We start from the raw sequence: 17,562 nt of genomic DNA, 5'->3' as shown, positions 1-17,562 counted from the left end.
GGAGTGCGGTGCCATTGCCTTCTCCGTTATCCATGCCTAGCTTACCAGAAACCTAACCCAGTGCCTGACACACAGCAGGTGCTCAATATATATCTCTAAGTGAATTCAGAATTCGGAATCCAATCTCAACTACTGTAATAGCCACCTTGATTGTCTCTCGCCTCTAATCCGTTTTATGCTTTTGTTTTGTTTTGACCGTGAGATGGCTGTGTCACATAAACATAAGTGTTATTACTGTTATTACGCCTTCCTTCCTCCATCAGACACTTGTTTCTTGACAGCGGAGCTTCTGTCCGCTCATCCCATGACCCGCTAGTGTCTTGCATGAATTAAGGGTAAGTAATCCTGAACCTGGAGAAAAGGCTTCTTACTGAAAGAGCTGTGGCTATTTCACAGTGATTTCAACCTCAACCAGTGGACCCTGCTGCTCCAAGCGCAGAGATGAAGGAGACAATGCTCCCCTGGTCCTCAGTCACAGCAGCCGCCTCCCCGGCAGGGGTCGCTGCAGCGCCCCCGCCCCACCCCCCCTCGCCCCCCAAGTCCGCCGCCGGCTTCAGTCCCCGCCCTCGCCCCCGCCCGGCGGTCACCTGCAGTGGCTGCACTCGGGCCTCCGCTCCGCCGGCTCCACTGGCAGTTCCCACAGCCCGTCCGCACTGGCCCCATACGCCTCCGCGTCCAAGACGGAGGCCGCTGGCGCTGACCCGCCCACCCGCGGCTCCTCCTCCTCGGGCGTCTGAGACCTCAAGGTCCCAGGCAGCCACGCGACGGGGTCCCCGGGTGTTCGCGCCTCTTGGTGCTGCTCCATGGCAGGCGCTCAGGGCCGGCCCTCACATCGCTTCACCGCTACCGCCGGGGGGCGCCACAAGCTGAAGAAACCGTCCCGCGCCGCACGGCGCCACGCACGCACGCCACGTACGGAGGGCGGGTCTCCGAAGCCCAGGCGGAAGACCCCGCCCCGCCGCGGAGAAGGAATGAGCCCATTGGTTTATGCCCTGTAAAACAGTTCAGCTAGAACCCGGAAGGAAAGTGTGGGTTGTCCTGGGGAGCTACTGAGGTTAGGGAAGTGTCTCTGGAGCGAGTAAAGGAATCTCTTCTGAAAACATCTCAGGTGGCAAAGTTGTACTTTCCTTATTTTTAACTCCTTCAAAAGTGAAAGTAAAGTGGAATTCTGCATATTCCGCTTTAGGATGGCAGTTTAAGAATTATTAGTAGCTGGGTGAGTGCGCACAGTCGCAGCCGCTGACGTACTTGATAGTTTCAGGCCAGCATGGGAAAGTATGCACCAACTGTAAATAGGATTTACTGCTGGTCTGCTTCAGAGGATTTCCTACTCTCGAAGGTCAGGAACCTGTGCCCTGTGACTTGTACTTGGTATTTCCAATAGCAAACATGTATTTTACTCTAGACACTAAATATTTATTTAAATGAGGTTTTTTTTTCTTTCTTTTTTTTTTTTTTTTTTCCATTGTCCGAGGACCCTAAGCTCAAGAGGCAATAAGAGAGCTGAGATTTCATGGAGAGGAAAGAAAAGCCACAGAAAGATAACTACTTTGCCTAAGGTTTTACAGCTCTGAAAAACAGCAATATAGCCCGCAGGTTTTTTTTAAATTAACATTAACTTCACTTTAGAAAAGAGACTACTTGCCTTATATAGGTGCTGATTCTTCTCACTTATTAATACTTTGTTACTTCTTCCAGCATTCAACGTTTTAAACAAAAAAAATTTTTACCAGTCATATGAATTAAGTTTTGTAATGATAATTATCTTGATTCTTGAGCTACGAAAGAGTAAATATAAAACAAAGTAGATTTATCACTGATAGTAATAGAACAGTACTGTATTTCTTAAAATGTTGATCTCACTATGACATTTTTAGTCATCTTAAAATCAAGCTTGTATATAGAATACAGGGCTATTGTTTTCAGCTTTCCTGCATTCTTTTCCCCTGAAAATGGTACCTGTCATTTATTTTTGGAGTACTCGAAGGGAGGATAGAAAAAAGCTGAAAAAGCTGTCTGGTGATGAATGTGGGATGGGAGAAAAAACTGGAACTTAATGCCAGTTGGAGTTGGGAGATAATGAAATCCTAGAGACTATACAAAAGGAGGTGAATCAGAAAACAAAGAAATAAGGATGCAATTTAGATTGGAGAACCAACTCTTTAACTACTAAAAGTCTCCTGTGACAACCCTTAAACTCTGATCTCCAGTCTCAAGATGTGAAATGTTCTGGCAAGTCATTTAAGGTCCCTCCAGACTCCCAGCTATGAATTATGTGAAAGAGGTTAAGTTATAACAAGCCTATTTATATTTGGTTTTCTCTTTTAACATCCAACATGAGATCATTGGTTGTACCTATCAAAGAATTCAAAATCCAACCATTTGTTTCTACTACCTCTGCCCTGATTCAAGCCTGTGTCATCTCTTGCCTAGACTATTACCATAAACACATTTAAGTGGGCCCCTGCTCCATCCTTGCTTCTCTACAGTTCATTCTCCTAGAGGTTGACCAGAATCAAAGAAAACTCCCATGCAGGTGGGATAGAGCCAGAGTTGAGTGAAGAGAGAGTCATTTTTCCCCTCTGAAAACCAAGAAATTCGCCCAATGGCCAGTTTATGAACCCTGACCTTAAGAAGCCTGCAAAAAATGTATCACACACCCTGCCAGCTGCTATTTTATGTGAGTTTACCAGTTTGGGACAGACTTCAGTACCAAAATAAAAACCATCAGTCACCAAACCTCTGAGAAATACCAAGGCGCTGGGAAGTTAAGCAAAAGTTCCTTTAAGAGATAAAACCAACTTAACAGTGCATCAGTGTTAACAAAATAATCTAAGATGTTAATTTATATTTTATTTATCTCCCAACTCCTAGTAACCAGATCATTATGCTCTTTGTTTCAAGGGAGTCTGAGAGGTTAAAACAGATTAGAGACGACCTCAGTATCAGGCCTGATGTGTGCGCGCACCTGTGTGCGAGGGATGAGATGGATGTGTCCTTGGGTTAAAAGCAAAGATCGTTAGACTGTTAGAGGGAAGATTTCCCTGAGAAGGGGACAACGGGTTACCAGAATCCCATTCCTAACCCCCAGCGCTCCCGGGTAATGATACCACACCCAGAGGGGAGGAATGAGGGGATGACATCCTGGATGCCTAGAGGAGATGAACCCCAGATTCCAAATTTCCCGGCCTTGTGAAGATTCTGCCGCTGCCACCAAGTTACATGTGACCAAGAACCAGGGACTACGGCGTTTCATTGATAGCAAATGATTACAGAAGGTCCAAGGGGGCCTCCTGGGTATTTTGGCTCATGGTAAGATCCTTGACACCCTTGGGACCTTGAGAGTCACTGATATGAGAAAGGGCCTCAATAATGTCTAGTAGTAAACATCCTGGAAGCCTAGAAGAATAAGGATTCAATATTGGATAAACAGGGCTTCCCTGGTGGCTCAGCAGTAAAGAATCCACCTGCTAATACAGGAGACATGGGTTTGATCCTTGGGTCGGGAGGAGCCCCTGGAAAAAGAAATGGTAACCCACTCCAGTATTCTTGCCTGGAAAATCCCCTGGAAAGAGGAGCCTGGCTGGCTATAGTCCTTTGAGTCGAAAAGAGTCGGACACACCTTAGCAACTACACGACAGCAGCAACAATTGGATAAACTTTTATTTAAATGAGGCAAAGACAATGGAATTTCCCTGGAGGTACAGTGGCTAAGACTGGGCTCCCAGTGCAGACACCCTAGGTTCGATCTTTGGTGAGGGAACTAGACCTCACATGCCACAGCTAAGAGTTCATAGGCCACAGCTAAAAGCTTCTGCAAACCGAGACATAAGATCCCACGTGCCCCAACTAAGACTGCTGCTGCTGCTAAGTCGCTTCAGTCGTGTCGCGAGTCCAGAGACAGCAGCCCACCAGGCTCCCCCATCCCTGGGATTCTCCAGGCAAAAACACTGGAGTGGGTTGCCATTTCCTTCTCCAACTAAGACTTGGCACAGCCAAATAAACAAAAATATTTTTTATATGATGTAAAAATAGAACATTCCTTACTGTGTTCGTTTTCTATTGCTGCTGTAACAAATTACCAAAGTCACTCAGTCACGTCCGACTCTTTGTGACCCCATGGACCGTATAATCCATGGAATTCTCCAGGCCAGAATACTAGAGTGGGTAGCCTTTCCCTTCTCCAGGGGATCTTCCAAACTCAGGAATCAAACCCAGGTCTCCCACATTGCAGGCAGATTCTTTACCAGCTAAGCTACAAGGGAAACCCAAGAATATTGGAGTGGGTAGCCTATCCCTTCTCCAGCAGATCTTCCCGATCCAGGAATCGAACTGGGGGTCTCCTTAATTGCAGGTAGATTCTTTACCAACTGAGATATGAGGGAAGCCCGGCTTAGTGGCTCAATATGTATTTATTTACTTGTAGTTTTTTATGTCAGAAATCTGACACGATCTCACAGGCAAAATGTCAGTAGTGGCAGGCAGCATTCCTTTGGAGGCTTTAAGGCAGAATCTGTTACCTTGCTTATCATTCGGCTTATTGGTAAAATTCAGTTCTTAGTGGTTATCATTCTCTGGCTGAATATCAGCTGAGAGCTGTTCCCAGCTTCTAGAGGTCACCCATGCCGACTTGTAGGGGAAACAAACTTACATTTACTAAACGTTTTAAGGTTTGTGGGGGCCCACAGCAGACCACCTGAAAGTGTGCCTCAATGGCATACCAATTATTTTGAAGTGAACTTCAGTTGCTTAAGGCATGGCCAGTGCAAGAGGGACACCCTCACCCTTCCTTCTGTCCCCCTGAAAGCAGAATATGTACCTCTCATGTAAAAGGTACACTCCCCACGTGGAAAGGTAAAAGGACATACTTCTCACCAAAGACTGAGAATTCAGGCCTAGAAGTCTATGTAAACAAACCTTGTTACTTCCTGAATATAATAGCCCAAGCCCAAATTCTATTTAGATTCCTTACTAATTGGGCACCTAAAATCTAAATTTTCTTTCTCCAGTCAATTCCTCACAGATACATTGTTTCTTTGTCAAAAAAAAAAAATTTAAAAACTGCCTGCTTTTGCCACTTTTAAAGGTTCATTTCTGTGGAACCTCCATGCAAATGAATTAAAGTTTGTTCCTTTTTCTCCTGTTAATTATTCTGTGTCAAATTTATCATTAGCCCAGCCACAAGAACTCAAGAGGAGTAGAGGAGGAAATTTCCCCCTCCCCAAAAGCTGGTAGTCCCCCTAAAAGGAAGTTCCTTTGCCAACCTGAATGGTAAGCAAGGAAATGGACTTTGCCTTAGAAACTATTTTAAAAAATTTTAATAATAAATCTAAATTTGCCTATTCTTATTTTGGTTAAATGGATAACTGAGCATTGTTTCACAGAGACCTATTTGGGCAAACATTTTAAGACATGTTTTATATTTTGACAAACTTCCCCAGTGACTCAGATGGTAAAGAATTTGCCTGCAATGCAGAAAACACAGGTGCAATCCCTGGGTTAGGAAGATCCCCTGGAGAAACGGATGGTGACCCAGTCCAGTATTCTTGGATGGAGAATTCCATGGACAGAGAAGCTTGGTGGGCTACAGTCCATGGAGTTGCAAAGAGTCAGACACAAATGAATGAGTTTCACTTTCACTTTTTCACTTTCCCAAAAATCAAATTCCAAATGAAGTCTTTTTGACTTTAACTTTGGAATATGAAATATTTAAAGGCCCATGAAATATCTCAAAAATGTGTTCTCTCTCCTTATAAAAAGAGAAATTAAGCTAATTAGGTACGCTGCTGCTGCTGAGTTGCTTCAGTCGTGTCCGACTCTGTGCAACCCTATAGACGGCAGCCCAGCAGGCTCCCCTGTTCCTGGGATTCTCCAGGCAAGAACACTGGAGTGGGTTGCCATTTCCTTCTCCAATGCATGAAAGTGAAAAATGAAAGTGAAGTTGCTCAGTCGGGTCCGACTCTTAGCGACCCCATGGACTGCAGCCCACCAGGCTCCTTTGTCCATGGGATTTTCCAGGCAAGAGTACTGGAGTGGGGTGCCATTGTCTTCTCTGAATTAGGTATACTTGATATGTTAAATTACATGGGAAGGGTTGTCAAATAAAAAGTAACATTAAGCCTTCTTTATATTGTGTCCATAGAGATATGAATTATAAGTGTTCCAAAAATTATGTGAAATTCCTGGAAGTTGTATGTGTTCTGACATGAAGTGTTGTCTGTCATCAAAACTGGGGCTCATACTAAAGGGACTGAACCCCAATACCAGGGAAATGACCTGATTGTCACTCAGAGGCATGAATACCAGAATCTGTGTAGATTTTGACACATGTGAATGCATTCAATTCTGCTTCTGGAAAAAAAAAATTGACTGCTTATTGCCAGACTTTTGTCATATTAATATCCTTCGACCATAGAAATGGTCTGCTCCTGAATCAGAGAAAGTAAGATGGGTAAGCAACAGCTATTAAAAAAAAAAAAAAAAAGAGTTCCGTGATGGGAAACCCAAGACAGCCAGTTAATTTTTCCCAGTTCAGTTCAGTCGCTCAGTTGTGTCCTACTCTTTGCAACCCCATGAATCGCAGCACGCCAGGCCTCCCTGTCCATCACTAACTCCCGGAGTTCACTGAAACACATCCATCGAGTTGGTGATGCCATCCAGCCATCTCATCCTCTGTCGTCCCCTTCTCCTCCTGCCCCCAATCCCTCCCAGCATCAGAGTCTTTTCCAATGAGTCAACTCTTCGCACGAGGTGGCCAAAGTACTGGAGTTTCAGCTTTAGCATCGTTCCTTCCAAAGAACACCCAGGACTGATCTCCTTTAGGATGGACTGGTTGGATCTCCTTGCAGTCCAAGGGACTCTCAAGAGTCTTATCCAATACCACAGTCCAAAAGCATCATCTCCGGTGCTCAGCTTTCTTCACAGTCCATACATGACCACTCTCACATCCGTACATGACCACTGGAAAAACCATAGCCTTGACTAGATGGACCTTTGTTGGCAAAGTAATGTCTCTGCTTTTGAACATGCTGTCTAGGTTGGTCATAACTTTCCTTCCAAGGAGTAAGCATCTTTTAATTTCATGGCTGCAATCACCATGTGCAGTGATTTTGGAGCCCAAAAAAATAAAGTCTGACACTGTTTCCACTGTTTCCCCATCTATTTCCCATGAAGTGATGGGACCAGATGCCATGAACTTAGTTTTCTGAATGTTGAGCTTTAAGCCAACTTTTTCACTCTCCTCTTTCATTTTCATCAAGAGGCTTTTTAGTTCCTCTTCACTTTCTGCCATCCACACGGACCACAGCCTTGTCTAACTCAATGAAACTAAGCCATGCCCTGTGGGGCCACCCAAGACAGGCGGGTCATGGTGGAGAGGTCTGACAGAGTGTGATCCACTGGAGAAGGGAATGGCAAACCACTTCAGTATTCTTGCCTTGAGAATCCCATGAACAATATGAAAAGGCAAAATGATAGGATACTGAAAGAGGAACTCCCCAGGTCAGTAGGTGCCCAATGTGCTACTGGAGATCAGTGGAGAAATAACTCCAGAAAGAATGAAGGGATGGAGCCAAAGCAAAAACAATACCCAGTTGTGGATGTGACTGGTGATAGAAGCAATTTTTCCCAGCTCCCTGGCAAACCTCATTTTTGTTTTTCTTGCATTCCTCACTCACAATTCGCTTAATATGACTCAAATTGTAAATAGACATTGGTAGGAAGATTTCTATCAAACTGCAAAAACAGGGACTTCCCTGGAGTCCGGTGGTTAAGACTGCACTTCCACTGCAGGGGGCACAAGTTCAGTCTCTGGTTGAGGAACTAAGATCCTGCATGCTGTTCAGTGGGCCCCCCCCCAAAAAATAAATAATAATGATAAAGTTGTATAAATAGTGTGTGATAACTTACAAAAATCATTTTTTTAAAAAATACGAATAAAACTGCAAAACAGTACCAGCAATGTCTGGCAGGTCAGGTCCGTAACCCTGGGAAAAAAGTATTCTTGTCCCCAGAGACCTCAGACCTCCTTTCTCTGGACCCTTGGAACACCTAAAACTGGACTTCATTCAACTGCCACTTAGTATGGGTTATAAATATGTTCTTGTTATCAATATACGTATGTTTTCCCCATAGGTTGAGACCTTCCCTTACCACAAGGCTGATGCCCTGATATTGGCAAAGAGACAGTTTTTAAAAATGTGTTTTCCTCTTGGGGTTTTCTGCAGTCTCCAGTGATCAAGATACCCAGTTCACTGGGCAAATCATATAAGCCTTTAGAAAAACCTTACAAACTTCTTGGAATTATCACTGTCCCTGTCACTCTCAATTATCCAGCAAGGACAACAGAACTAGTGGAAAAACTGAACTCAAAGAAGAACAAGAATTAATTATATGGGATTGAATGAACTAATGAATATGGTTATAGTTTTTATGACTTTTTGTCTAAAATATACTCGTGTTCAGTCATGGCCAACTATTTGCAACTCTATGGACTATAGCCTGCCAGGCTCCTCTGTCCACAGGATTTTTCAGACAAGAATACTGGAGTGGGTTGCCGTTTACTACACCAGGGGATCTTCCTGACGCAGGGAATAAACCCACATGTCATGTGTCTCCTGCATTAGCAGGTAGAATCTTTGCCACTGTGCCACTTGGCAAGGCGGTCTAAAATATGACTAATTTTTAAACCTTTTGTTTTCCAGATACAAGGAAGTTTTATAAAAATTTGGTAAATTATACCTTTGTAAACAGAATTGAAACATTTACCTTTTTCTACCTGATCCCTCCAGAATTCAGAAACTCTCAAGGAGTATCCTTATTTTTTGGTAATATAGTTATTTACATAAGTTCAATAAGAATCTGTTCACCTTAAAACAGAACACAATTGGAGACATTGATTACGTTACCAAGGCTTTGAGTAGAATGGTCTTTTCTTTTATGGCTGCACCTTGAGGCTTGCAGGATCTCAGTTCCCCAACTTGGGATCAAACCCCAGAGCCTGGCAGTGAGAACTTGGAGTCCTAACCACTGGACTACCAGAGAACTCCCAAGAATGGTCATATGTGAAACAGACCCTTGTAGACTCAGATATGACCAGACAGCTTAAAGGAACTAAGATTGACTTTATGGAACCAATAAAGCTCCTCATAAAAACAGCCTAATATTAATACCTGCTTTACAGCTATCCCAGCAGCCTTACCAGGTGAGTAAGGAGGGTCACATTCTGGCAGGTACAGGAAATGCAGGATATTGAGGGGACCTCAGGAAGGGAGGAATTTACCCAAATCTATAGGTATTACAGTAAAGTTTGATAAGCAAGTCTTTGGTGTGGCTTCCTGGCCTCAAAAGGCATTTAAAAGTTCAATCTGGAGATAGATTCCTTGTAAAAATTCAAGCAAAATAGGTTTAAAGGATCCTACATGGTTAGTCCAGAGAAGGCGATGGCACCCCACTCCAGTACTCTTGCCTGGAAAATCCATGGACGGAGGAGCCTGGTGGGCTGCAGTCCATGGTGTCGCGACTGAGCAGCTTCCCTTTCACTTTCCATTTTCATGCATTGGAGAAGGAAATGGCAACCCACTCCAGTGTTCTTGCCTGGAGAATCCCAGGGACGGCGGAGCCTGGTGGGCTGCCGTCTATGGGGTCGCACAGAGTCGGACATGACTGAAGTGACTTAGCAGCAGCAGCACATGGTTAGTCACTATTTTTGCTATACTTATATAAACACTCAGTTCAAGTTTATTAACTAGACATAATTTGCAAACAAATTTGTCTTAATTTGGCTACCTTAGTAGAAATTAGGGTGATTTTAGAGAGAAAATTGTTTCTCAATAATAATTCATACATATAGGTATCAGATTTTATTGCTATTAACTTTCCTTGAGGTTTTGTAATTTACCTAAAAACTAGACTGAATTTTTAGAGTTTCCTCCAGTATTTGACTACAACTAAACTAACTTTTCCAATTTCCTCCCATCATTTAGACTTGGAATCACTGAAACCTAAAAGTATTCCTGGAGCCCCACAAACCAAAGCTAAACAACTTGACATAAAGTTCAGAGAAATTGCCACAACAGCTTTTGCTTAAATAATCCTTGTGCCTGTTGCTATATGAGTCACTCAGAAAGTTTACCTGAACACCCAATCACATCATCAGAGATGTTTCAAACTGCAGAAGATGTTTGGACATTGATAATCTAGAAGTCCTCTTGACTGACTGCCCTCTGGGCTCAAAAACTGGTTTATAATCTGCTCCAATTTTTAACCTTTATTTTTCTTTTGTTGCCATAGAAATGCCACTTATTAAATACCTGACTCTTTGCACCATAGACCTAGTGTTGGGAGCCCATCTGCCGGGCTGCCTTCTGAAATGAGATGCATGCATGCTAAGTCGCTTGAGTCATGTCCGACTCTGTGCGACCCCATGGACAGCAGCCCACCAGGCTCCTCTGCCCATGGGATTCTCCAGGCAAGAATACTGGAGTGGATTGCCATGTCCTTCTGCAGAAATGAGATACAATTATTGAAAAAGATCTGTCCTTTTCTCAGGACTAAGAAACTGATTCAGTGAAATAGAAGACTCTCTGAACCTGCTTTCTCTCTCCATGGTCATCAGTTCTGCTTTGAGTATGTGAAACTTCCAAGCAAGTTTCAGAGGAGGGAATTGTTGGGGCCCAGAGAAAACTGCCCAAATTGTGCCTCAATGGTGTATTGTTTAGAATTAAAGTTACTTAAGAAACAGCCAATACAAGAGGACACTCTGACCCTCCTTCATGTCTCCCTGGAAGCAGGAAATCCATCACTCAGATGAAAGGTATACTCCCTGCATCTGGAGGGAGAAGGAAACCTTGTTGCCAAAAATAGTGAATTCCAGCCTCTAAACCTATATAAACAAACATCCTTGCTTCTTTAATTCACTACCTCAAGCGGAAACTCCATTTAAATTTTTCACTAACTGGACACCCCAAACCTGAGTTTCATTGTCCTGTGAATTCCTCACAAATTTATTGTTCTTTCATTTAACAAATATAAAAAACCACCTGCTTTGGCCACTTACCATATCTCATTTCTATGGGACCTCTATGCACATGAATTAAAAGTATTTCTTTTTCCCTGTTAATCTGTCTTTTGTCAATTTTATTGTTAGTCCAGACACAAAAATTCAGGAAGGGTAAATGAGAAAAAATATACATATATACAATGGAATATTACTCAGCCATTAAAAAGAATGAAATTATGCCGTTTGCAGTGACATGGATGGATATTGAAAGTGTCATATTGAGTGAAATAAGTCAGACAAAGAAGGAGAAATATTGTATGTCATCCCTTATATGGGGAATATAAAAAGAAATGATACAAACAAACTTACAAAACAGAGACTCATAGACTTAGAAAATGAACTTATGGTTGCCAGGGGGAAGGGATAGTTAGGGAGTTTGGGAAAGTCATATACATGTTGCTATATTCAAAATGGGTAACCAACAGGAACCTACTGTATAGCAAGCACATGGAACTCTACTCAATGTTATGTGCCAGTCTGGATGGGAGGGGGATTTGGGGGAGAACAGATACATGTATATGTATGACTGAGTCCCTTCGCTGTTCACCTGAAACTACCACAACATTGTTAACCATCTAAACCCTAATACAAATTGAAAAGTTTTTTAAAAAATCACCAGGGACCAAAAGATTAAAGACTCAGGAAGAAACTTTGACCTTCCCCTTAAGTGCCTAAAAGGATGTAGGTGGTAGATGACCTTTTCTAGTTACAGATAACTATGGAATAAACTAGATGAAGTAGACAGAGCAGATCCCAGTAAAGTCTGTTTGTTAAAATTTCTCTGGGTCCCATTGCTCTGCATGGCCCAGCAAACATTTGTATATCAGACATTTGCTTTGTTGCTGTTGTTGGGTCTCTCAGTCCTGTCTGACTTTTTGTGATCCCATGAACTGCACCACCACACCACACAAGGCATCCATGTCCTGGGATTCCATCTCCTGGACTTTGTTCAAACTCATGTCCATCGAATCAGCCATGCCATCCGACGATCTCATCCTCTGTCTTCTCCTCCTGCCTTCAATCTATCCCAGCATCAGGGTTTTTTTCCAGTGAATCAGCTCTTTGCATCAGGCAGCCAAAGTATTGGAGCTTCAGCTTCAGCTTCACCATCAGTCCTTCCAATGATATGCAGGGTTGATTTCCTTTAGAGTTGACTTGATGTTCAAGGAACTCTCAAGTCTTCTCTACCACCACAATTCAAAAGCATCAGTTCTTCAGTGCTCAGCCTTCATTATGGTCCAGCTCTCACATACACGACTACTGGAAAAACCATAGCTTTGACTATTCAGATTTCTGCTTTTCTACCTAGAAGGTGATTGCCTTCCTCCCCTTTGAAGTCCTAAACCACTACTTCAGCATCCTCCATTGTGTTTAGCTGAAAATGGTACTTAAGTTTAGGGTTTCAGCCATTTTGGCAAGTTACTCAGTTTTCCTGAGTCTCTCTCATGTGTACATGTTATTAAAGTTTTATTTGATTTTCTCCTGTCAAGGTGCTGAAGAAGAACCACTTATATTAGCCAGAAGAACATAGAAGAAAAGAGGAAACCCTCTTCTTCCCAGGTGGCTCAGTGAAAGAATCCAAAGGTGAAAGACTCGATGGACATGAGTTTGAGTAAACTCCAGGAGTTGGTGATTGACAGGGAGGCCTGGCGTGCTGCGATTCATGGGGTCGCAAAGAGTTGGACACGACTGAGCGACTGAACTGTATTGAATAGCTTTGAGCTGCGGGGCATCTTGATCTAACAAGTTATCTGTTGGCAATTCCTCATTTGAGCCAGTAACTAAAAGGCATAGGCCCCAACACTAGGTATCCTTTTAATATGAACTTTGCTTAAAAGTTATGCAAAGTTTAAAGATTATAGAAGCTTGTTGGCAGTTATATTTTGTTCTCCATTCAGGTATCCCTGAGGGAAAATGCTATAAAAGTAATGATTAAGTGATTTTTCATGTTCAGAGTTGAAGTTCCAAAACCAGTGTACAGAGTCACAATCCTTGAGCAGAGGAGGGGTACAGGTTTTACTCATCTTCTTTACCCAAAACAACAAACCTGTCTGTGAGCTCCTGTAGTAACCTGCTAGGACCTTGAGCTCAAGAAAGAACCGTGCCTTTCATCACCTATCCTTGACGTAGTGAGTGAGCCCATCCATTAACGAGGAGCTTCAAAATGGTGCTAGAATTCATCCTGAGGTGAAAATGAGACAGGAAGAGAGCAGGGCACAACCTTTAAAAGAATGACATGGCTCTAGGGTACAACAATAAGCTGGTTAGAACCAACTAGGTCCAAGATGGTGGACAAGTCAACTTCTACTAGACCTTGAACCTCAGTATACACTTATTGTAATACATCAACATGCTAAATGACATACCCACAGGCCTATGTGAATCACTATGCTATACACCTGAAACTTACATAATATTGTAAATAAACTATATCCCAATTTAAAAAATTTAAAAGACTTCAAGTCCTTAGAAAGCACGCATACAAACACACACAAATTCCTTTCTGTGTTCCATTATCTCTGCATGGTCCAGCAAACATATAGGGGATTATTGATGATCCCCCATATGATTGATAATATGATTATTATTGATAATTGATTGATAATAATGTCATCAGTTCAAATAGGAAAGACTGGAGTAATGAACATGTTTGGGTAAAGATGTATGCCAAAGCAAGGTGCCAGGAATTCTATTCTGTCCATGCCATGTTTCAAGTACCAGTGTTGAAATTAATATAGAAATATCAAGCATGTGGTTGGATATAAGAATCTGGACTATTAAGGGTAAGACAGGGATAGAAACATTAAATGCACTTATTTTTCTTCCAGTTTTATTGAGATATAATTGACATATAGCACTGTGTAAGTTTAAGGTATAATGATCTGACTTATATCGTGAAATGATTATGACAATAAGTTTACTGAACATTCATCATCTCATATAGATATAAAATTAAACAAATAGAAAAAAATTATTGTCTTGTGATGAGAACTCTTAAGATACACTGTCTTAACAGCTGTCACATGACATACAGCAATATTAATTATATTTATCATGTTATTTGATTTGATTTAAAAAAAATAAAACAGAGATCAACTATATGCTCAAAATACCAGGGGATTGTCTGATTTGAGACGGGGCAGCAAATAAAACAAGCTATTACTGTGCTATATACTTTTACTACAGTCAGCTCCATAGATCTTTTCCAGTCCCTTTGATTGTATTATATATTTTCAAGAGACCTGGAACATGAAGGTGACCACTGATGCTTGTATATGTTTTCAGTTTATTGTTCATGGGAATAGGACTGTAGTGAAAAGAATGGAGAAAACATAAACAGGGGGAAATCTGGTATTTCTCAAAACAAGTGTAAATCATTGAAATAACATATATATGATTTAACAGAACTATAATTCTAAAATAAATATCTCTTAAATTTCTTTATAATATCACCCTCCAAATTCCTGCAAAGAGAACATGATACAGCCCTGCCACTGACATATCTTTTTGTACAGTTTCACATAGAACAGCATTATATTGAGTTCCATGCTGAAGCAGATTACACTATAGCAAAGCCCTGGTGTTATTTGTGAAATTATAATTTTCATTTTACAGCACTTTACAATTTATGAAGTCTTCTTACCAACATTATTTTATTTTGTTTTTCCTTACAACCTTACAGAGTAAATAAGATATTTATTATTTAACAGATAAGGGAAAATGGCAGCCTCTGAAAATGAAATGGTTTGTCTAAAATGGCTATTTTAAGTGACAAGATTGTGTTCAAAAGCCAGATTTTCTAACTCTAGTGCTGTTTCTTTCTGTGATATCATAAAACTTCTTTATTTTTTTCCACACTGTTCAGTAGATATTTATTAATAGTTTCCCAAATTTCATAATAAACGAAATAGTGAAATGAATGCTTTGAAACCACAAAATTATATAAGACAGAGCTAAGATTAGAATTTATATTAACTAATCCATTATACATGCATTGATGATTCAGCTAGAGATGTTTACCACTGTAAATCGTTTCTACTATATAAATATCTTGAGCTAAAATCTATGAGCAAGAAAATATCTGGCATAAATTCCCTTAAGAATGCTTATAATTCAATTTCTGACAATTTTTACTATATTTTTATAAGTTTTCAAAGAGATAATTCATGTTTTTAAAACTTTGCAGAAGGAAGTTTAAAAATTACAAAATTGCTTAAGCAGATGTGGCTATTGCCAAAAAAAAAAAGAGGAAGTTTAAAGAAAAATTAAATACACAAATAATATTTTAGAATACTTGAGTGGATTCATTGTGGCAGTCACATATGGTAAATCTAATGCTTTACATACATTTTAAGACACATTATACACAAAGCCCCTATTCAGTGAAAATACCATTATATGAGCATATGACGGATGATATTTTGTTCTTTATCTTAGAAGAGATGTGAGTGCAGATTAGACTGGCCCAAAAAATCACGAGTTGAAATTTTTTCCTCTAAGTATTGTTTATCATCTTTAGATTTTAATCTCTTTTTTTTGTACAACATCATTATCATGCATTCAAATAATAGTTTTTGCTTACAAACTCCAGAATTAGAATTCAGTATGGTAATATCAGTTGACAATAATTAATTTTGGCCTGAGACATATAGTCTCAATGACTTGTTACTTGCCCTGGAAGTACTCCTATACTAAAAATACATACATTGACTCCCAACTATTACATAAAACAGGCCAATAGTTGAAGACCAAAAAAAAACCTCATACTCTTCTATACATATATTTAGCCATACTGAAATTAGTCAAAGACAAATATAATCTGATGATGTGAGACATCAGTGGTGTGCATAATCCAAAATAGTCCATAATCTTCAAAAAGGAATTTAAGACATGCATTTTAGTAAATATGAATATTTGACATCCTAAGAATTCCGAACTTCTAAAAAAGATTGTTATATTATGAATACTGAACATCTTAACTAGACAGGAGTTAGGTTTTATATTCTGGTTCTTAACTACAATATTTTCAAACCAAAAATCAAGATCAATTATCTGAAATACTGGAGAAGAAGTAGAGAAAAGCGAACCCTCTTGCACTGTTGGTGAGAATGTAAATTGATACAGCCACTATGGAGAACAGTATGGAGATTTCTTAAGAAACTAGGAATAAAATTACCATATGACCCGGCAATTCCACTCCTGGGCAGATATCCTGAGAAAACCATAGTTGAAAAAGACACATGTACCCCGCTCTTCATTGCAGCACTATTTACAATAGCCACCACATGGAAGCAACCTGAGGAGGGCAACCCATTCCAGTATTTTTGCCTGGAGAACCCCATGGACAGAGAAGCCTGGTGGGCTACAGTCCACAGGGTCACAGAAAGTTAGACACAACTGAAGTGACTTAGCATGCATGCACAGAAGCAACTTAGATGTCTGTCAACAGATGAATAAATAAAGTTTTGGTGCATATACATATATATATATATATAGTGGAATATTACTCAGCCATAAAAGGAACAAATTTGAATCAGTTCTAGTGAGGTGGAAAAGCTAGAGCCTGTTGAAGCAAGTCATATATTAACACACACACACACACATATATATATATATATATATATGTGTGTGTGGAATCTAGAAAAATTGTACTGATGAACCTATTTTCAGGTCAGGAATACAGACTCAGACATACAGAACAGACTTACAGACACAGAGAGGGAAGGAGAGGGTGGGATGAACTGAGAGTAGCATTGAAATATAAAAATACATATATTACAATTACCATGTATAAAATAGATAGCTAATGGGAAGTTGCTGTATAGTGCAGGGAGCTCAGCCTGATGCTCTGTGACAATCTAGAGGGGTGGGATGGGGTTGGAGGTGGGAGGGAGGTTTAAGAAGGAGGAGACAAGGGTATACATATGGCTGATTCACAATGATATATGGCAGAAACCAACACAACATTGTAAAGCAATTATCTTCCAATAAAAAATAAATTTTAAAAACAAAGTATATAAAAATTATCCAAAATAGTCTAAAATTGGCCCTGCTCTAGATAACTAATGAAGCCCGTTCAACCCATTTCTAGCTCTTCTCCCAGTTTTCTCCCCACATATCCCCAAGTCCTCTTCCCAGACCGAAACTCTTGATTCCTGCCTGGCCCCATGCTTTGGAAACAGTGCTGTCTTCCTTTCCGTAATTCAAAAGTCTTTTTTTATTATGCTTTTGTGTATTTTTTAAATCCTATATATAAGCAGTTTAAAAATCATATCTTAGGGGCAATAAAAATATTTTTAAGGGATTTGAAGATTACTAGTTCAACATGCAAGTAATAAGTGATACCTGTTCTAGCCATTTGCTGCATCCTAGTTCTGATTCCCAATAACAATCATCATTCTCGACCCTAAGCCTTCCTGGTCAGGAACTAGGTTTTGTTCCCTCCACTGTCACAGAGGGCTTAGAGACCTTCACTGAGCCTACCTCTTGCCACACTCATTCCT

General features: G+C 40.6%; 1 protein-coding gene across 1 annotated transcript in view; it reads right to left on the bottom strand.

Moving 5' to 3' along the window:
• The window catches only part of DTWD2 (DTW domain containing 2), a 107,880-nt gene extending 106,970 nt beyond the window's left edge, over positions 1-910 (bottom strand). The window contains exon 1 of the mRNA XM_019964665.2: positions 588-910. Within this exon, the coding sequence (XP_019820224.1) occupies positions 588-805 (218 nt within the window). The 5' untranslated portion in view covers positions 806-910. The remainder of the gene's footprint in view (positions 1-587) is intronic.
• Positions 911-17,562: the final 16,652 nt, after the last annotated feature.

This window comes from Bos indicus, chromosome 7 (assembly GCF_029378745.1).
Source record: "Bos indicus isolate NIAB-ARS_2022 breed Sahiwal x Tharparkar chromosome 7, NIAB-ARS_B.indTharparkar_mat_pri_1.0, whole genome shotgun sequence".
Taxonomy (NCBI): Eukaryota; Metazoa; Chordata; class Mammalia; order Artiodactyla; family Bovidae; genus Bos; species Bos indicus.
Note: the sequence above shows the minus strand (reverse complement) of the source record. Positions and strands in the feature narration are given on the sequence as shown.